At 39.6% G+C, this 22,473-nt stretch overlaps 1 protein-coding gene across 1 annotated transcript in view; it reads right to left on the reverse strand.

Annotated features, from left to right (window-relative positions):
- Positions 1-3,863: 3,863 nt before the first annotated feature.
- LOC105526719 (cytidine monophosphate-N-acetylneuraminic acid hydroxylase) overlaps positions 3,864-22,473 on the reverse strand; it is a 66,524-nt gene continuing 47,914 nt past the window's right edge. The window contains exons 10-15 of the mRNA XM_011962812.1: positions 20,252-20,392; positions 16,719-16,893; positions 15,084-15,200; positions 10,003-10,118; positions 7,322-7,418; positions 3,864-4,687 (exon numbers count right to left, since the gene is read on the reverse strand). Coding sequence (XP_011818202.1) covers positions 4,670-4,687; positions 7,322-7,418; positions 10,003-10,118; positions 15,084-15,200; positions 16,719-16,893; positions 20,252-20,392 — 664 coding nt within the window. The 3' untranslated portion in view covers positions 3,864-4,669. The remainder of the gene's footprint in view (positions 4,688-7,321; positions 7,419-10,002; positions 10,119-15,083; positions 15,201-16,718; positions 16,894-20,251; positions 20,393-22,473) is intronic.

A 22,473-nucleotide genomic window follows, 5' to 3' on the forward strand; every position in this document is an offset into this window, starting at 1 on the left:
GTTTGAGACCAGCCTAACCAACATGGTGAAACCCTGTAATCCCAGCTACTCAGGAGGCTGAGGCAGGAGAATCACTTGAACCTGGGAGGCGGAGGTTGCGGTGAGCTGAGATTAGGTCACTGCACTCTAACCTGGGCAACACAGTGAGACTCCATCTCAAAAAAAAAAAAAAAATTGCTTCAGTGGAGAATTTTGTGGTACGAATATACCACAATTTAATCTTCTGATGGGTATTTGGGGGTGCTTCCAGGTTTCTGTTAGAAAAAGGGATGCTATGAACATTCTTATAGATAATGTGTTTTTGTGAATACATGTGTGCATTTTTGTTGGGTATATACTGATGAAGGGGATTGTGGAGTCATAGATTACATGTATGCTTACTTTAGGGGTGCCTAATGATTAACCAAAGGGATTGTACTAATTTATACTCCCCCAGCAGAGTATGAGACTTCCTATGGCTCCACATCCTCAGTGACACTTGAAGCTGCCTTTTTCATGTTAGCCATTCTGGTAGATGGGTAGTGGTAGCTCAGTGGAGTTTTAATTTGCCTTTCCCCAACGAGTAATTAATTTGAGCATCTTTTCAAAACTTCTTTTGTGAGTAGTTCGAAATTTTCTATTACTCTATTATTGGTCTTTTAAATTTGTAAGAGCCACCCTGTGGCTTACCTTTTTATTCTCTTGATACCATTCTCAGTGAATAGGTTATTAATAGGTTAATAGTAGCTTATGAATAGGTTATCAATAGCTTAATAGGTTATTTTAAAATTTACATATGCTAAAATTTACCCTTTTAGATACACAGTGCTATGAGTTTTGTCAAATGCATAGGGTTGTGTAACCTCCACCACCATCAAGATACAGAACGGTTCCATCCCCCCAAAAATTTTACTCATGCTGCTCCTTCATAGTAACTGCCTCTTCTTCCCACTAAACTCTGGCAACCTCTGATTTGTTCTCAAACTATATATTTGTATTTTGAGTCTGGCCTCTTTCGTGTGGTGTAACGCATTCAAGATGCATTCGCATTGCATGTGTCAACAGTTTATTCCTTTTAATTATGAAATAGTATGCCATTGTGCAGATGCACTAGCTTTTGTTTAGCCATGTGCCGGTTGAAAGGTATTTGAATTGTTTCAAGTTTAGGAGTAATTCTGAATAAAGCTGCTGCAAACATTATTAAGTTTTTTGTGAACATATTTCCATTTCTCTTGGGTAAACAGCTGAGAATGAGATTGCTGGGCCATGAATAGAGTTTATATTTACTGTAGTCTAATTGTTCAATTTTTTTCTCTTGATGGTTAGTGCTGCTTTGTGTTCTGTTTAAGAAATTCTTGTCAGCAAGGTCACAGAGATATTTCCATATGTCATCATCTAGAAGTTTTATTGTTTTGCTTTTCACATTTAGATCTATAATTCACCTCACATTGATTCCTTGTTTCTGTTATAACATAGGGGTCAAGGCTCCCAGCATATGACATCCAATTCAACTAGCACATTTGTTTAAATCACCTTCTCCACTGATCTGCAGTACCATGTTTGTCTTAAAGGAAGTCTCCATGTTTGCCCGAGTTTTTGTGCTTTCCATTCTGTTATATTGATCTGTCTCCCTTGAGCCACTTACCCTACTGTCAAATTACTATAACCTTTGTTATCCGGTAGAACATATACTGTCTTCTTCTACTCCTCCCTCTCCACCTTCTTCTCTCCTTCTTCCTATCCTCCTTATTCCTCATCTTCTTTAAAGAGTGCCTTGGTTACTCTTGAAATTTTCTCTTGTTGTGTACATTTTAGAAACTGACTCTCAATTTCCATAAAATAAATACCTGTTCAAAGGCTTAAAACTTGTTGGGTAAATTTGACATTTAAAAAATATTGAGTCTTGGCAGGGCATGGTGGCTCACACCTGTAATCCCAGCATTTTGGGAGGCCGAGGCGGGCGTATCACCAGAGATTAGGAGTTCAAGACCTGCTTTGCCAACATGGTGAAACCCCGTCTCTATGAAATCTACAAAAATTAGCTGGGTGTGGTGGTGGGCACCTGTAATCCCAGCTCCTCAGGAAGCTGAGGCAGGAGGATTGCTTGAACACTGGAAGTGGAGGTTGCAGAGAGCCGAGATTGGGCTACTCTACTCCAGCCTGGGCGTCAGAGCAAGACTGTCTCAAAAAAAAAAAAGATTTGAGTCTTCCAGTTCATTAGCATGACATGTCCCTCTATTACATCTTTGATATTTAGGTTTAGTTCAATATTGTTTTGTAGCTTTTGTTTAGAGATAGTGCACATATTTTATTAGATTTATTCCTAGGTATTTGATATTTTGATGTTATAAAAGGTACCTTTTAAAATTTTTATTTTCTGTTGATCACTGATAAATATTAGTTTTTTTCTGTATATTGACCTTATTATCAGAAACCTTGCTAAACATTATTTCTACTTATCTGTAGAATGTTTTGAATTTTCTGTGTTCATAAGAATATAGTCTGCAACTAATCTATTTCTTCTAATAATTATACTTCATATTTCTTGCCTTATTGCACTGACTAGAATTTCCATTATATTGCAATACTTCCAATCTGGGAAGGTTTAAACATCTCACTGCTAAAATATTTGCTGTAGTGTTTCTTTCAGAGAAAGATCTTTCCTATTCCCAGTTACTATGAGTTTCTTTATTCACTTAAGTTCACGAATGGCTATTAAAGCATTTATCAAATGTTTTTTGTACATATATTGACATAATCCTATACAATTTCTTCTATTTATAGTCAGGGTCTTACTCTGTTGTCCAGGTTGAGTGCAGTGGCATGACCCTGGCTCACTGAAGCCTCCACCTCCTGGGCTCAAGTGATCTTCCTGCCTCAGTCTTCTGAGTAGCTAGGATTACAGGTGTATGCCATGACGCACAGTTAATTAAAAAAAATTTTTTTTGTAGAATCTTACTGTGTTACCCAGGCTGGTCTGAAATTGCTGGTCTCAAACTCCTGCGCTTAAGTGATCCTCCCACCTTGTCCTCCCAAAGTGCTGGGATTACAGCGTGAGCCACCTAGTCCAGACTAAAATTTCTCCTTTATTCAGTTAATGTGGTTGATTTTCACATGTGAAACTAACTTTGCATTGAGACTAAAGCCAACTGAGTTGTAATAAATTATCCTTTTTATAAATTGCTAGGTTCGATTTGTTGATACTTTGGGATTTTGCATCTATGTTCATTTCTGAAATTGTCCTGAAATTTTTGTTTCCCCACATGTTCTTGTCACGTGTTGGTGTCAATATTTTTGCTTCAAAAAACAAGGGGGCCAGGTGTGGTGACGGCGCCCAAGAACTAGCAGCTTCCCTGGCACTCTTTAGGGTGACTTCACACTAGGAGCATGTCAGTCATGAGACATCTCCCAGTAAATGGCTTTGAGCAGATTTTGAGGCATTCAGTTTCTTGACCTTTTCTGGAATTGGCAGATGTCTGTGGAGGAAAATTGGTTCCTGATGCCAAGATTATCATACTTTTATGAGTTTCCTTCCTCTTCTGATCTTGGTAGCAGTGGAAGTGGTAGAAATTGGTCAGACCCTGGATATATTCTGAAGGTGGAGGTGACAATTTGTTGACAGAGTGGATGTGAGAGCCAAGTAGAAAGATGATTTCATGGTTTTTTATTTAAGTAATGGAAGTGAGACATGAGATGCTAGAGATGGGGAGAGAGCAGGAGATGTGGGGTATATGCAAGAAGAGTGCAAAGGGAAGTGAGGACATAGGAGCTGATATCAGGTCAGTGAATTGGTGGTCTGGTTGTCAAGGAACTGGTGATATTAGGATATCAGAAGGAGAGAACTGGAAAGATAGCATGAGAATATAGACTTAGTATGAGAAAAATTCATATTTTAAAATAATCTTTTATTTGTTCACCATAGACACTTTGACCTACATTATATTGATATACATTATATTTATTTTCAGTGAAAATTGAATAATTTATCACACAGTATAAATCACAAAATATAATTCCTGAATTTCTAGCATTATTGTTATGCATAATGTGTGTGGTTAACCAGAATAATCAAACATCATTGATGTTAATCTAAATGAGAAGTTGGTAATAAACACTTCTATTACTAAGTATGAATCTAGAAATTTCAGGAAACAAATTCCACCATTGAATTCTTGTATCTTCAGAATCAGACGTAGCATATATAATCAGAAAATACATTTTGAAATTCAAATCAGTGGTGTGTGTGTTGGAAATGTCAACATGTAAAACAGAATCCTAGTTAACAATCACATTTTCCTAGGAAAAAAATTGTGTCTTAATCATACGAATATCACAAAAACAGACCATTTCCTATTCTCATTGTAGTCTTGGACGTTTTCCTCTTCCTATTTCCTTGGTGATTGGATTCGTATCTACTACAGTTATGCTTTGTTTTCACAGAGAATTTGTTCTTATTGGGTTCATTGGTTCTTTTTGTAGAGAACTGTGGATGGAATAAGTAAAATATTTTTGAATCTGGCTATGTAGTGATCTATAAATGTAAGCTATATACACAAATCACAAAGGCAACATAGAATTATCCATTGCTGATGTCATAAAGCATAGTCTCTTCGCTGTAAGCTTCCTATGTTCAAGGTGTAATGATAAATTTTTATTTTGTTTTTCATTCATCAGTGAATTCTTGAAATTTTCATGTGGTTTTGCATTCCTGTGAAATGAAGATATTATTAATGAACAACAGTATGAGTCTCATTTCAATGCTTTTTCATTTTCTTACTGCATTGGGGCAAATTTTTATTCTTATTTAGTTCAAGGTCTATAATGCTTTAAGATAAGCGAGAATCTAAAACAGGAATGTGAACTGGAATATGACCTTCCTCCTAAGGTCTTAAGGATTTACCCACTGACTGTGGGCCACATGGTGCTCCTGTTTATTTCGTGGGGCTGACATAGTCAACAGCTATTGTTCACTTTCCGTGGCATGTCACTTTTCTAGACATGCCTCATACTGTGACACAACCCTGTGAGGTAAATGCTATTATTACATTCATTCTATAGGTGGAAATCTGGAACACAAAGAGATCCAATAATTTTCCCAAGGTCATATGGTATGTGACATTGCTAGAATTTTAACTCAAGTCAGACTCCAAGTCTCCTTGATACAGCAATGTCCAAATGCACACAGTGACCTCTTGATTCCTATTGCCTTCATCTCTGCTCTGCTCTGCTTCATTCACCCACTTATACAGAAACACTTTTAACTTGTCTTCTTTCAAAACTGCTCCATCTCTAAGACCTTGGACTCGTTGCTCTATCTGCTGCCTCCTAATCTTTTATTCCTCTTGCTTTTTCACAACAGCTAAACCCTGCTCAGCGTCTGCATTGAGCCTTCTTAACTCTCCTTATTTTCCCAGTTTCCACTCATGCCCCTTTCCTGGTTCCCCTTACTTTGGTGCCATATAAGGAAGACTTACCATTGCTTGAATTCACCTTGTATTTTTCCACCTTTTAACCTCACCCACTCTTTCTGTCTAGAATATTCTTCCTACCATCTCTCTCCTCTATTTTAGCTTGTTTAAAACTTTTCCCAATCTTTAAGCCAATCCCCTACCCCTTACTCCCCAAACGCTATCTCTCTACAACATTCTTCCTGGTCATCTCAAAACCTCAGATGCAATCTTTCTTTCCTCAGTATTCCTGATACTCTGTTTGTACAACAAATACGGTGCTCATGAGAGTTGGCCTTGTAATAAAGTTGCATGTGAATTACCTTAGCATCCCTTCTAGCTTATAATTATAACTTAGAAGTTCTAGCCCAGTGCCTTATGGTAGCGTATGGAACAAATAACTTTACAACTGGAAAGGATGTAAAAGATATTCTAATTCAAACCTCAATTTTACTGGTGAAGACATTGAAGCCTATTTTAAGAGGCAAGTCATGCTGACAATGGTAAAGAGAAATTCACTTGTACCTTCCTTCCTTGAATTCATATTAGGAATAAAACTGTATGTGTGCTCAGCACTGTGCTAGGCACTAGGGCTACCCAGGTGATAATTCCTACTTTTAAGAATCTCAGTATCTATTGGGAAAGACAATTAATAAATAGATTATAACACAATGGGATGGGATCGCTGTTTGTGGAACAAATAAATGCAGGAGTCAAAGAGTTTACTGTCTACTGTCTTTGCAGTCATATTATATGGTCCCTTCAATCAGAAGCATGAGGAGACAGGTTTTTGTTTGTTTGTTTGTTTGTTTGAGACAAGTGTTTCCATCTGTGGCCCAGGCTGGAGTGCAGTGGTGCAATCTTGGCTCACTGCAACCTCTGCCTTCCCAGCTCGAGTGATTCTCATGCCTCAGTCTCCCAAGTACCTTGGACTACAGGCACCTACCACCATACCTGGCTAATTTTTGTATTTTTAGTAGAGACGGGGTTTCACCGTGTTGGCCAGGCTGGTCTCGAACTCCTGACCTCAAGTGATCTGCCCACCTCAGCCTCCCAAGTGCTGGGATTACAGGCATGAGTCATTGCGCCTGGCTGAGACAGGTTTTATAATTCACTTAATAAAATCATATGGCTGTAGGAAAGGAATGTCAAATCTGATTTGTGCCAGGCAAGTTCATCGTCATTAGTCCAAAAGAGGAGAGAGGTCTATTAGAAATGAGGAGGTGCTGCTTTCCATCTCACCCTCGGTTTTTAGTTTGTCTCTCCTCAGTTTTTGTTGCTGCTTTCCCTCGTGTGCTCAGGATTACATTTCAAATACTCAAAACCTGGACGAGTTTTGGTTTTGTTTACTTATTGGCTGTATGTTTACCTCAACCAGGCCAAAGGTTCTATGGACTCTGGACTGGATGCACTACTGATTTACTTTTTTTTTTGGTGGTGGGGGCCGGGGGATGGACTTTTGCTTTTGTCTCCCAGGCTGGAGTGCAATGGCACAATCTCGGCTCACTGCAACCTCCGCCTCCCTTGTTCAAGCAATCCTCCTGCCTCAGCCTCTTGAGTAGCTGTGATTATAGGCAAGTACCACCCCACCTAATTTTTGTATTTTTAGTAGAGACATGGTTTCACCATGTTGGCCAGGCAGGTTTCAAACTCCTGACCTCAGGTGATCCACCCGCCTCGGCCTCCCGAAGTGCTGGGATTACAGGCGTGAGCCATCAAGCCCAGCCTGTTAATTTACTTTTTAAAACACTTGAATGTTCTTGTAATGTTAGCTGTTCTCAGTCCCCCAAAAGTCAGGTTTCTGTCAGGCAGGGTGTCTGCTTAATTTAGGTGTCAAAGAGAGTGTCACAGGATGCATGGTAGGATGGCTCCCAAACCTACAGGATATTCCTTACTTGTGAAATCCCAGGCCCATTCTGCTCACAGCACGTCAGGAATGACCTCCAGTTGGGTGGCGTGAGGGGAAGTTTTATTTGAAAATGATTCCAAAACCTGTAAGAGAGATAATGCATGGGAATGTGCTCTGGAAACTTCCATGCCTGTTCATTTGCCAGGATCTATTTGGTACCTGGTACTCTGTCCTCCCTAAGAGATAGTGTTTCTGTACGGTTCCAGCTGTTGATGTAGCTCAGAACTTTCGGGGTGTTGAACACAGTCCCTCAGAACATGATGATTTTGTCTTATTTTGATTGTACTATGATGTTCCTTGCTTTAAGGAATCCTCATATGTGAAAATCTAGATCTATATCCTGTCTGTACACAAAAGCAATAGAATCTAGTTTTAGTGAAGGTACAGGTAAATGTATTCTCTCATACATTATTTTTGGAAACGTGAACTGGCTTCCCAAAGAACAATTTGGTAGAGGGCACTAAAAGCCTAGACACTGTATTCATAGAATGCAGCAGCCCCGCTCCTAGGAATTTAACTTACAGAAGTCACTATGAATGTGTGCAAGACACATCCACATGATTATCTGCCATTGTTTCAAATAGTGAAAAGTTAGACACGACTTCAAGGTCACAGAGGTTAAATAAAGTACTAATATAGGTATGTGGTATCAGGTAAGCAGGCATTAAAAATGATGTAGGAAAATACAATACTGTGGAAAATCACTTTGGTAAACACACAAGTAGAAAAGCATGTACGGTATATGTGCTTTTAAGGAAAAAAAGAAAGATTAGCTAGACACCAAAATACAAATTATTCTTTTTGGGTAGTGGGATTATTTGTAGTTTTAATTTTTCGTTTTAAAATATTTTTTTCAGGCCGGGTGCGGTGGCTCACGGCTGTAATCCCAGCACTTTGGGAGGCCGAGGTGGGCGGATCACGAGGTCAGGAGATCGAGACCATCCTGGCTAACACAGTGAAACCCCGTCTCTACTAAAAAAAAAAAAATACAAAAAAAATTAGCCAGGCATGGTGGCGGGCACCTGTAGTCCCAGCTACTCGGGAGGCTGAGGCAGGAGAATGGCGTGAACCCGGGAGGCGGAGCTTGCAGTGAGCCGAGATTGCACCACTGCACCTCCAGCCTGGACGGCAGAACAAGACTCCGTCTCAAAAAAAAAAAAAAAAAAAAAAAAAATATATATATATATATATATACACACACACATTTATATATTAAATGTATATATATTTCAGATTTTTGACAGTGGATTTTTTTTTTATAACTAGGAGAATGTTTAGTAAATTCACAAATCCCATTTTCAGAGCAACAAGATAAGTGGGCTGTGACTGCTTCCCAATATTCACGATGACATCTTCTTACATTTGTGACCCTTGTTACCAAACCACAACAGAACAAGATAGAGTGTAGTGGTTTCCAAGACGGAATTATTTTCTCAAGAAAAAAAAATCCCCAAGATCCCCTCAAAAGTTGCCAGATTCCTTTCTTTCTAGAACAAGAGTTAGGTATATGATCTGTTGAAAATGATAAAAAAAACAACTTGGAATGTTTTACAGCTATTAAAAGATTTGAGGTTGACTTGGATGTCCCAATGTGGAAGGCTCTCGAAGATATATTGATGAGTAAAAATGCAAGTTGCAGAACATATGTACTAGGGTTTCATTTAAAAACAACAGCAACATCCCAAAGGTGGCTCATGCTTTGCCAAAATTAAAAAAAAATAATAAAATAAAAACAGCAACAATAACACTCCCTCACCACCAACTATGTGGAACATTTTATTGAAAACAAATATATTTAGAGAAACGTTGCTTGGCCTGTGAGGATGCACACTGAGCTATTATCAAAGGTTACCATAAGAGTGGGTGGAAGGAAGGGCAGGAAACAGGGTTTCCTGGGAGGGACTTGGTGGGGTTACTTCCTTTATATTTTATATAGCTTCACATTCTTAAACTTTTCCATATCATTTAAAAACATTCAAAAGGAAATAAGTAAGAAAGAAATTTTAATAAATGCCTCTGCTTGCAAGCTCAGAGTACAAACTGTTGCTTACACATTTTAAATAATTAGAATTTTAAAATTAAATTTCTGCATTTTTTCAGAGGATCTGTGGTAATGAGAAAAAGTACTCTTTCCTTTGATTATTTTGCAAATATAAAAATGGCAAATTGCCGTTTCTGAGATTTCAGTGCAAATATTCTAAATATGATCCTAATGACTTAAACAGTTTTGAAGTGCAGGCAGACAGAAATTCATGGGCCATTCCCTTAAACCAACTAGCCCACCAAATTCATGCTCAGAGTTGAGCACAGACAAAAACGTGATGTAGGAATTCACTAATTCAATGACCATGTCTTTGCCACACAAATACTCATTCTTGTCTTGGCAAACATACCCTTTCCCTCTTATAATGTATTTCTCTTTCTTACACCAAAACCCACTTCCAGAAGGGTGCAGGAACACATTCATATGAATGTATAAATGACTCTTTCATGTTATACCTTCCTAACCAGATTTGCTTTTTAACAAACTAACAAATGAATGAAGCTCTAATGGTGGAATCTCACATATTAGTCAGAATCTGGGGGCTTAGGCCATCACTGACTGCTTATGCATATCCACAGCATCCTCAGCAATGGCCTGGGGGCGCCAGGTGCTTCCAGACTTACAGGTGATGGTATATGTCAGGATCCCGCTGGAGCCGTGTTTGGAATCCTATATACAACTCGTCCCAGAGTAGACCATTCTTCACCACATGTCTGATAACATCCACCCGGCTACGGATCTGAAATAGACATGGAACCACTCGCAGGGGCAACCCAGGCAGCAGAGTATGGATCCCTCCTGTCCCTGGGAGAGGCAGTTGCCCATGATGGCAGAGGCATGGAGAGCCAAGGAGAAAAGTCTCTGGGAGCAGATATCACAGGCTGAGGAGAAAAGGAAAGAAGCTAAGTGCAGCAGGACTTGAAAGAAGGAAAACAGGAAATGGATTAAGAGCAGGGGGAGTGTCTGGCTGAGAGCACAGACTGCAGATTGCTGGATTCACATCCAGGTTATAGCTGTGTGATCTTGGTCACCATTCTGTGCCTTGGCTTTCTTTTTTTTTTTTTTTGAAATGAAGAGAATAATAGAACATGCCTTATAGGACTGTTGTGAGGATGTATATAAAACACTTAAAGCCTGGCACATAGTAAGCACGCAAGAAATCTTTGCTATCATCGTCATTCTAAAAGCCGAGTGTTCAAGTCTCCACCTGAACCTTTAGAGGCAAAGCAGAGCCTGCAAGCTCACAACAGTCTGTAGTTTCTGGCCTGTCACAGAACAGGATTACTTTAAATCAAGTGGTCAAGATCCTTATTCTTAAAGAATCCCAACTTTTAAGCTGTTGAAGAGCCAAAGCAGCACAGGATTAAGAGACAAGCAGAGATGGTCTTGAGTCTTGGCCCTGCACTTACTAATTATGTGACCTTAAGCTTGCTAAGCCTCCGTTTCTCTATTATGAGATGGTTGTGAGAAAAAAATGAGATAATTTATATAAAGAAAATAAAGAGAAGTTATCCTTGGTTGGACATAGTTTTAACAATCCATCAGCACCAGTGTTAGGAGCCCTTTCAGTGTCTGCATCCCATTTTCCCCTGGTAAATATCATGCCAATACCAGTAGACGCAAACTTTTCATAAGTGAGAGGCTATTAAATGACACAGAATGATTGGAAGTTTGGCATTTTTAGATCTATTTCTCTTTTTTGCACCATTTGTATAAAACAATTATATCTATTATGAACTGAGGTTACAAACATAGGTCACAGTTTTGCCAACAGAGGTTTAGAAACATGATTCCACAGTTTGGTCAGGTTAAGGTTGGCCTGGCTAAGATGCATTACCAGGGCCTGGTTCCTCCCCGTGCAGGTTAAATGGCCTTTCTTGGCCTTTTAGCTGGGAGAGGAGCACACAGGAGAATTGGAAGTAGATTTAAGAAATATTTGGGGTGTAAAATGGAAAAGTCTAGATTATTGATTAGATTTGGGGATGTAGGAAAAGGGAAGAGCCAAAGATTACTCCTTTGTTTCTAGCTTGACTGACTTGGGGAATGATATTACCCACGATCAGATAGAAAAAGGAAAAAGAACATTTTAAAGAAGGAGGATGAGGAGTTGAACTTTGAACAAGTTGAAAATTAGGTGCTAAGGATTCAGAAATCCAATTATATGTAGCAGACAGTTGACTATTGAAGAACCCAAAGCTTGACAGCACTGGAGGCAGCCAGAGAGAGCTCTGGGCTGGACATATGGATTATTTTTGGAGTCATTAGCAGAGAAGTGATGTTAGCAGGTGAGTTTACCCAGGAAGAGACTTGGGAAGAACAGTGGAATGAACACAGAGTCCTGGAAGGAAACAAGAGACTTAAGCAGTGGCTGGGGAAAGAGGAACTCCAAAAGAATGCAAAAGAATATTCAGGAAAACAAGGAGGTACTGTCACTGGGCTAAGGAGAAGACTATTGCTTCACAATGATGGACAAATTGCGTGCATAACCTATCCCCTCTGCATTTCCAGATCCAACTAAAATTTTGCAAAGCAATTATGCAGGAATAAACTGCCACAGTGAAAAGAAATGGAAGTGATTCATTGACAGGAGAATTCAACTAATTACATGAATCTACAAAGCATGCAGACAAATGGAAACCAAAGATGCAGGACAGAGACTGTAGAATCCCAGACAGTACATGGAGGGGCGTTCAGATGTGGAGGGAAGAGAAGTAGGTACTGTGGATGACAGCAGGGCGAGCACAAAAGTATGTCCATGAGATAGCTGGCCCCTTCCCTACACTACACATGGCTCCCAGGTCAAATATATTTAGACAGTTATCTCAATACATAGAATCCATTTTGGAGTGAGGGGAGAACAAGGTAGTGTATTTGTGATGCTGAAAGCAAGAGCCTCCACATTTTGGCACTCAGGAGTCCCCTAGCCTACTAGCTGGCCCCTCTCCTCACCTTCACAGTTTAAAGCATACTGATGATCCTTTGGCCAAATACAGCCTAGCTCTCATTTCATGTAATCTATAGCTCTTTAAGAACATTGTCTCTGCTTTCTACATTTATAAATTTGGGTATTTCACATGAAAATCCAGATTTTCAAGTTGTCTGGAAATTTCAGATCAGCTGGCGCTTAGCAGGCCTGCCCCTTTCTCCTGCACTCTACTTGATGCAATCTGCACCCAGCTTCACCAGTTTATGAGATGTGCCTTGCACCAGTGTGCAAGCCCTCTGTAAGTAGAGCCTATGGAATGACAGATCCTACACCTGTACAGAAGAGCCCCAAATCAGCTGAAAAAAGTCTTTTTATCAGTGAATATGGACTAATCCTGTAATTCTTAAAAGTCACCCATAAAGAAAGGAGGATCAACCTAGTATAAGTTTTCTTTAGAGCAACCTTGTCTGTAAATGGAAGCCAAGGGAGCAATACCTTTGGTTGTCTATGGAAAATGATTAGTCACCTAGAATTACATGCTGAAACTTATACACCATGAGGCAGGAGACAGTTAAGCAGAAAGTCCCACATAGAAGTGAAGCAAGGAAGGGAAAGGCATGGGTGGGGTCTGGAGGCAGTGAAATGTGGATTTGCAGCAGAGTTAGAGAGGAGCCCTTCCAGGTTGGTGCAGGAGGATGGTGAGCTACAGGAGCTATGCATTTAAGAATGGAGAGTCTGTGATAGAAATGGTGAGTTTGAAAGGCAATTAATACCTCCAAAAAGGTGGCAGGAGGGAGGTAATATAAGAAGGCTCCAGGTAGCAAGAAAAGGAGCTCTTCCATATATAGGCATAACCCCTTTAACCAAACCTCAGCATACAGAACTCTCCCTAAAATTCTGGGAGATAAAAGTCCTCAAGCGACATTATAACAGCACCATGTGCAGAGATGGCATCATGATTTGCCCCATGGTGTATTTAAATCTGCAACAGAGCTGCTACTTGCTCTCTCCAGCAGATGCATTATGGAAAGCTGTGAAAAAGTGATATTTTTTCCAAATTAAATATTTTAAATGAAGTTATTTAAACATTTCAAAAGTGAATCTCTTGAGGCTAACAGACATCTCAATTTATAGGTTTTGTAAATTCAGATTTGAAAGGCTACACAGTAGCTAAGAGGATAGACTTTGAGCTAGACCGCTTGAGTTAAAGCCCCGCACCACCATTCATTAGCTGTACAACCATGGGCAAGTTATTTTAACTCTTACAACCGTAGTTTCTTCATCTATGAAATGGGGGCAGATAGTAATATCTGTTTATAGGGTTGTTGTTGGATTAAATGTCTTAATATTTGCAAAGTGTTTAACACTGTGCTTGGCATAAAGCAAGCTAGGTAAGTGTTTGATATATAAAGCAATAAATGCAAAGAGTCATTTTGTCTAAAAAGGTGTAAGCCTATTTATCACCTATATGGTATCTCACACAGGATTTTCTTACATGTACTAATCCAGTTTTGCTTTGTTTGTTTGTTTTTTGAGACTGAGTTTTGCTCTGTCACCCAGGTTGGAGTACAGTGGCATGATCTTGGCTCACTGAAACTGCCGTCTCCTGGGTTCAAGCGATTCTCCTGCCTCAGCCTCCCAAGTAGCTGGGACTACAGGTGCCCACAACCACGCCCAGCTAATTTTTGTATTTCTAGTAGAGATGGGGTTTCGCCATATTGGCCAGGCTGGTCTCAAACTCCTGACCTCAGGCAATCCACCTGCCTTGCCTCCCAAAGTGCTGGGATTACAGGTGTGAGCCACTGTGCCCGGTGCCAGTTTTTTTTTTTTTTAATACCTATAAATCAGGTAATAGATTATTAGTTTTACTGAAGTTTCAATAGAGGATTTCTTCAATAGCAAGTATTTTAGTAAACACAAAAATACTAGTCAATTTATTAAAATGTAGTTTAAGAGCACATTTATTACATCTATTAGGTGAAGGTATATTTAAACCTCTACATTTAGGGCATCACACGTTTAAATGGCACTTACAATAAGTTTAAGGGCAGACTGTATATCCTTGTAACTAATGATTCTGACATTCATAGACAATTTTAAATTACAATGCATGCTCACATATATTATGTCATTTGACTATCACGACACACTGGTAAGGTGGGAGCAAGCCCTGTGGAAGCAAACAAAAACAAAAACCCCTAAAGCTCAGACAGCTTAAATAACTGCTCAAAGCCTCCTAATCAGGAATCATGATCTGCAGAAAGGGGCATCAATCCCCATCTTGACACTGTCTCCACTGCCACGGCTTTTTGCATAATGCTGCCACTGGCGAGAGATTTGTTCAGAATTCGAATGCAATCAATACATGATGCTTCATGTTGATCTAACTCCCTTTCCAGAGACACCCATTGGGAGGAGCAGAGGAAAAGGAAGGCAGAGATCAATGCTCACAGGTCTAATAACAGCTTAGGTTGAGCAGGTGTCTGGAAGTAAGCAGATGGAGAAGCCAATCTTTGGGAATGGCTCATAAAGAAATAAGTGTGAACTTTGATCAATAACAATATTTTTAATATTGGTTTGTTAGTTGTGACAAATGTACCATAGTAAAGTAAGTTGTTAATAGTACTTTGTACTATCCTTGTACCTTTTCTGTAAATCTAAAGTTATTCTAAAATTAAAAGTTTATTTAGGAGGAAAGGAAGGAAGAGAGGAAGGAAGAAAGGAAGGAAGGATGGTAAGAAGGAAGAAAAGCAGACTTCCACCAGTGTTGCTGCTTACTTCCTCATAGGGATGTTCTCGCTGTGGTCTTTCTTTTGGGAAGGATAAATCTAGAAAGTCAACCAAATAGTCATATCCTCCAGGAAAAGGATTGAAGTCCTCATCTGTCTCAATCATCTGTGCAAATGACAACATGGTAAAGAGAAGAATATCAATCAAGTGGTCACGGTCTTTAAAAAATTCTAAGAATGTGTAAGACTCAAACGCTCTCCAATGATAGATGATAGCAATGAACTGGAAATTAATATTAAGAGTCTCTTCTCTCACCTGAACTGTAACATTCAAATCCTAGTCTATATAAGCAAAACAGCTTCATGTCACTAACACCAAATGTATAGAGCTGGTTATTGCTATCTGAAGTACTATTACTAATGAGATATCAAATCCCACCATAAATTTGCAGGTGAGGAAATAAATGTGGAATGTTTCTCACTGCCATATAGCAGCTATATAGAAATGGTTTCACTGAAAATGTTTTATAAAAAAAACTGTCAAAAGGTTTTCTCTTTTTCATACTAATTGTCCTAATGAAAATATCATTTACCAATGCTTCATAGGTCATTAGATTTCAAAGACAATTTTCTAAAAATTATCTGGGAACTAATATAGATATTAACCATTTGTTTGGCTAAGTGAGGACTGAAAAAAATCTTGCCTCTGCTACCCTTTTATTTCATTGAAGAAAGAATGTTTCAATACCCCCAAATAGAAAGGACTTAGTCATGGAATAATAGCAATTCATCCCAAGAAAAGAGAGTTGACATACATACCTGCTCTCTTGTTTATTTCACTATGCGCCAGCAAAAACTTTGCCACAGACTGGCCATGGGCCCCAGCTAGGGTTTTGGGGATCATTGCTTTTGAGAATAGTAAGTATTATCTGGCATTAGTATTCAGAAATTGAAAGATAAACTTGGGAGTAGTTCTTACCCTGAGGGTAACAAATACTCATGTCTTAAGAGTGTGAGTGTTGTCCATTTCCTGATGACATCCCTAAATTTTGCTCCCCTGCGCAACCTCAGGCATCTCATATAAGCCACAGGTGGCTGGTTACTGACTTTGCAGTTACTCCTGTCCCGTTTCAGACCTCCTCTTTGTCTTGCACCCTCCGTCTGCTAGTATTTAGTTTGCTTCTAGAGATATGTCCAGTTTTGGTGACTAGGTTATAACACGAACTCTTTCTTAGCTTGTGGCTCTGTATGAATGTGTTAGGGTTAGTTTAAGCTGTAGACCTAGGCCTAGTTCTTAATTTGTGCAATTCAGCCTCAGTATAGCTGCAGATATGGGTTACCTGCTTCTACCTCACCTTGCTCCAGGCCATCACCTCTTTGGGTGGATCCTACCTTCTAGCCCCACAGTTTAAACAGCTGTTCCTGCCATGCCAAAACAAAGCCTAAACACTCACAAACACAAACAACAAAAAAACATGTGGTGATAGGAGATAAAAGATGTTCCAAAAGAAAAACTTAGGGACTTTGGAACATTCTCTAAATATTCAACAAGAGATTGCTGATCACACTGTCAAATCTGTTCTCTGTTAGGCAGTTGATAGGACTTAATAAATGCTTACTGGAAAACAAAGGGGTGTTCATGTATTTCCATTATGCAAGAAAGCAAAGACAAACAATAGCATACCCTGACCACAAGGTTGTAATCTTTAAATCCAGCCCAAGTGAAGTATTCTTTTATCCAGGATGAGTGAAGAAATATTTCATCTCCTACAGCAGCATTCAAGATTTCCAAATAAGGTTCAAAATCCCAGGAATCCTTGTAAATTTTGGTCCCTTCTGGAGGCTCTATGATGCCCTTGCTTAAAGAACAAAGGTGTGAGAACAGTGAAAGAAAGCAACAAGTAATGAAGGCAAAAGTTAGTACTTAAGTAGTAAAAGTCAACCAGACAAGCAGCTTTGAGACTGCTCAGATAATTCACAAGGGGTCCCACAAAAGTGCCTCAGTGATCCCACCGTTGCCTAAATCAGAGCAGCTCCTATTGTCTAGTGTGACAGGTTTTTAAGTCAGATTTCATTTGAAGAAAGAAGTCTATGTCTAGAAAAAAACATGTGAAAACCACTAATTTGGGCCTCTTTGTTCCAAACAAGTAAATTATGGAAATGTTGCTTATAATCTGGCCATATGATTTTGTGGATGCCTGCACACTTGTGCCTCCCCACCCCAATTAGAATATAAGTTTGGTGAAACTAGCAACCATGACTGAACCCATAGCAGGTGTTCAATAAATATTTGTTGGATATATGGACGACTTTAGCGTATCTTTAAGAAATTCCCAGAACTTTGTGTCTCTAATAAATGGTGCTCTTGCTGTCCTAATCAAAGCACAGCCAATAGACAGATGCAAGTTTTTGTCCTTAAACCCAGCCAGTAATGTGGATAATGGAGTTCTCTGACAATCCTAGAGTTCTGTCCATCTCATATGAAGATGTATCCTTGCATAAAATACGGAATTTTAAATATCGAGAATGGAATAGGATGTGATCTGGATAAAGAAAATATAAGGAGGGAAATAGGTGTCCATCTCATAAAGACGTGGCAGGTGGCGGTAGCTGACCCTCTTCTCAAAACTATACTTTTATATGCCCTAAGCTACAGATGTACTGGTTTCTGTAAAAAAAAAAAAAAAAAAAAAAAAATTATTTATCAAATCCTAAAGCTTCTCACTTCTAAATATATCTCAAATCTTCTTCTGCAACTCCTTGCCTTGCCTCAGTCTAGAGCTTCACTAATCTCTTTCTATAGAAAGCCACACCCTCCCAACCACCCTCCCTTACTCCAGTGGTTCTACCTGTTCCCCAATCCATTCTCTGCAAAGCTGAAATGGTTTTTCTAAAACACAACTCAGTAACGTCCCTTCTTTGCTTTATAACATTCTGCAGCTCCTCTCTCTCACAGCACAAATTCCCTACACTGGCTTCTGGGGCCTTTCTCCAAGCCTGGCCGCCTATCCATCTCACCCTTTTCCTCCGCTTTCACTCACCAGGCCTCTACTCAGGAAGACAGATGGCTTTATGAGGACAAAAGCCTCTTCACATCTGTATCCCCTATACCTGGGATGATGACTTGTATACAGAAGGAGTTCAATAAATCATTTCTCAATGAATGACATATATTTATGCCCTCATTCGAAGTATCCGCGTTCACCAAACCCATTGTACACTTGCCGTCTCCAGCACATCCCATTGCTTCTGACTAGAATCTCTTTCTTCTCTCTACTTGTGACATCCTCCTCATCTCTAAATGCCAAAGATCCAGATTAAGCTTTCCTTGGTCACATTTTTTTCTTCCTCCCCTTGCAAGGCAGTTCAAGTACTTGGTCTCTGTGTGTCCCCTATACTTTGTCTTAGCTCTGAGACCCAACAGTGTTGACTTTCTAGTCACCCAGAATGCTTTGGTGAGGCACAAGGATGCACATGCAGATTCCTGGGCTCTGCCTCAGATCTACTGAATCCGGATCTGGGGGGGAAGGGAGTCCAGGGATCTGGATTTATGTGAGTCTGTCTCTTCAGTTATTCTGATGTTCATTAAAGCTTGAAAATTACTGCTGGGGCAATAGAAAGAGATGATTTTTGCGGTTAGGCAAATGTAAAATGGCAAAGGCTCTTGAATACCTTGCTAAGAACTGGAATAATTAAAAACCTTTAGACCTGGAAAATAAAATTAGAAACACTTTTATCCTGAAGGCACTAAGGATATCCTACAGAATTTTAAACAGGAATGTTTGCACTTTAGAAATGTTACTTCGTCAGCAATGAAGAGCAGGGGCTTTCAAACATTTTGCCTATCATCCCAGTAAAGACTACATTTTACATTAGGACCCTGAAGTCCACCTACCAAGGGTACCTATGAAACAAAAGTTTCATGAAATAATACCCTTGTTACATGCAATGTACTCAGGTATTTTCTATTCTATTCCATTTTATTCTATTTCATTTTTAAAACATTGACTATGAGCAATGGCATTAATTTTATGAGTTGCCAATGGATTGTGACCAGCAGATTGAAGACACTGGCATGGAAGATGAGTCAAGGGAAGTTGTGCGGGAGTCGGGGGGCACTGCAGGAGTCTAGGTGATAAATTTTGAGAGGCAGAATTAAGACCAGGGCAGAAGAGGCTGGAGATAAGTGATGGATTTGTGAGTGCTTTATGAAGAAGAATTGACCAGATTTGATAACTTGTTTGATATGGCAAGTTAGCAAAAGACAGAATCAGCTGATTTACCATTCATACTGACTTTGCAGAGGCAAGGCTGGGAGAGGGTGAGCTTTTGGTAATTGCATGTACCACTCTCCAAAATGTTAGTCCATTTCCAAATAGCCCATGATGGTTTCATTTGGCTTCAGAGTAGTATTCAAAAAAATATAGCTTTGTGACATCATGTTAATTTTCTCGGATTGCATTTCCAGTGTGTTATTGTTACTTGTTCAAATGTACTATCTGTGGAATGGGAAATTGGGTAATATTTGCACTGACATGAAAACTAATTTTCTTACTGCTTTTCACTTTCATAAAATAATTTATTTTTGAGCTGTATCAATGGCCCTTAATAGAAGAAAAGATTCTTCACTGTTTACCCTCTAGAAAGGTTCTGAGATGATGAAAACATTTGAGTCATCGTTATATAGGATGAAAAGATTAGGAAAAAATTCAGTCTTCCCCGAGATTTGTGAGATACTTATTGGATAGTTCATTTTATTTAAGTGGTAAGACTTCCATTTTTAAAAAGGCCGGGCGCGGTGGCTCATGCCTGTAATCCCAGCAATTTGGGAGGTGGAGGCGAGCAGATCATGAGGTCAGGAGTTCAAGACCAGCCTGACCAACATGGTGAAACCTTGTCTCTACTAAAAATACAAAAATTAGCCAGGCACGGTGGCATGTGCCTGTAATCCCAGTTATTCAGGAGGCTGAGGCAGGAGAATTGCTTGAACCTGGGAGGCAGAGGTTGCAGGGAGCCGAGATTGTGCCACTGCACTCCAGCCTGGGAGACAGAGCAAGACTCCATCTCAAAAAAAATAAAATAGAAAGTGATGTGTGGATTTTACTGTATAACAAAATAGGAACCTGTCAAGAGGCCAGAGATGAGCCATTTATTTTCTCATAGTATTGAAAAAATAGTATAAAACATTTTTATCCTCTAAAAATATTTAAGCCAAACCTGTCTGTTGGATCCTTCAGCATTCTTCCCAGATCAAGGGTGGCTCCAGGTCGAGGGGTCCATGTTATCACATCAGAGTTTTTCTTGATAAGATTGTTGAGTTCATTTGGGTCATTTTTGGTGTTTGTTTCTTTGATGTACCTGAGAAATAAGAGCACTCCCATGTAAGAAAGTTTATTCTCAGGTGCACAGTCTGATGAGTACAATGACAGATTTCTGTTTTATTTTCTCCACGTTTTCACTTTCCAATCCTCCTCCACTTATTCCATGGAAAAATACTATATTTGGGCTAATGTCCCTAATTAGAGAAGAAGTGTCAAAGAAAGTTGTATTTATACTTTGTTTTTAAGTATAATCGCATGGTGATTGGAATTGAAGTTAGATGTAGCAAGACTGAATACTGAAAATAGGTGGGAATTGCACACTCCTGTGTTTAATGTTAATAAACAGATTAACTCTTACTTTGCAGGCATTATACTAAGTGTTTAATATGAACTAACTGATTACCTTCACAATGCCCCACGGGGTACTATTATGATGCTCATTTGATAGAGAGATAAACTAAGGCTTAGAGAGGACATATGACTTGCTCGTGGCCATACCATTAGCAGTCAGCCCAGCTCCAGCTCTCCACCCAGCTGTCCAACACAGGCTGTGCAGCCAGTGAAGGCTCAGCCCTCACAGGATGCCACAAAACTTTGGGAGTAAAATCTGAAAAGCTTTTACATTCAAAACCATTAAAAATCTACTTGTTACACACATACATCCTCAGTTGCAACCCATCTTGAGATCCAATGTCTTTTTTTCTTTCTTTCTTTTTGAAACAGGGTCTCACTCTTTCATCCAGGTAGAGTACAGTGGCATGAACATGGCTCACTGAAGGTTCGACCCCCTGGGCTCAAGCAATTCTCCTGCCTCAGCTTCCCAAGTAGCTGGGACTACAGGCATGCACCACTATGCCAGACTAATTTTTTGATGTTTTGTAGAGATGGGGTCTCACTTTGTTGCTGAGGCTGGTCTCAACTCCTGGGCTCTGAGATCTAATTTTTTTCTTTTTTTTTTTGAGATGGAGTCTTGCTCTGTTGCCCAGGCTGGAGTGCAATGGCACGACTCAGCTCACTGCAACCTCTCCCTCCCAGGTTCAAGCAATTCTCCCTGCCTCAGCCTCCCAAGTAGCTAGGATTACAGGCGCCCACCACCATGCCCGGCTAATTTTTGTATTTTTAGTAGAGATGGGGTTTTGCCATGTTGGCCAGGCTGGTCTCGAACTCCTGACCTCAGGCAATCCACCTGCCTTGGCCTCCCAAAGTGCTGGGATTACAGGTGTGAGCCACCGCATCTGGCTGAGATCTAATTTCTAACTGTGGCATTGATAAAAGTGTGGTGTCTCCCAAATCTAATTCCATATCACAATCTTTCTTGAAAAGCCTTAACTCTTCAATTTCAATGTCATACAAGAATGTGATTGTGGTTGTGTTGGAGCAGAAAGAGAAAGATCCAGAGAAAGAGGATTTGCCACTGTGATTCACCTAACATGGGTTTTATAGATAGACATTTCTGCTAAAGGGAATTTTACTTTCTTGAGCTACAAATTGGTTACCCAGACTTGATAGATATGTTTAGTCAGATAAGCAAAAAGTACATAATCATCTGCATTTCTATAGCACTCAGGTGACACATTTATGATCTTGGAATCAATTTTGTAGACACAACTAAGGATGCTGTCACTGCACCAAAGATGTCAGTAGCTTTTCCCTTTTTACACACATTAATATCCTCCCACTGTTACAGTCACCACAGTGTCTCATCTTCTTCCGGCCTTTAGTCTCTACATGGTTCACTAACAGGTCTCCCTGCCTCCAGCTTTCCCCTCTCCAATCACGTTACTATTCATTACTCTTTCTAAAACATAAGGTGTGGTGGTCACAAAGTTCTGTAACTGCTTGATGTGTTTTTGTCTCTCTATAAAATAAAAATAAAATCAGTATCTAGATGGGGTATTGTGGGAAGTGAAAGTATTTGCCAACTACTTACATGCAACAGTGCAGCTTTTAATTGCTTTAAATTACAGCATCATATTAAGTGATCAAGTACCCACCACCTCCAATTCTTCTCCACGTCCTTGCAACTCAACCTACTTAACATTTCTTGAATCTGCATTCCCTTCTCACTCCCCACTGCCATTCATTATTCCTTCCTGGGTTATTGCAATAGTTTCCAAA

The sequence above is a fragment of the Colobus angolensis genome, unplaced genomic scaffold (genome assembly GCF_000951035.1).
Source record: "Colobus angolensis palliatus isolate OR3802 unplaced genomic scaffold, Cang.pa_1.0 Scaffold6, whole genome shotgun sequence".
Lineage (NCBI taxonomy): Eukaryota > Metazoa > Chordata > Mammalia > Primates > Cercopithecidae > Colobus > Colobus angolensis.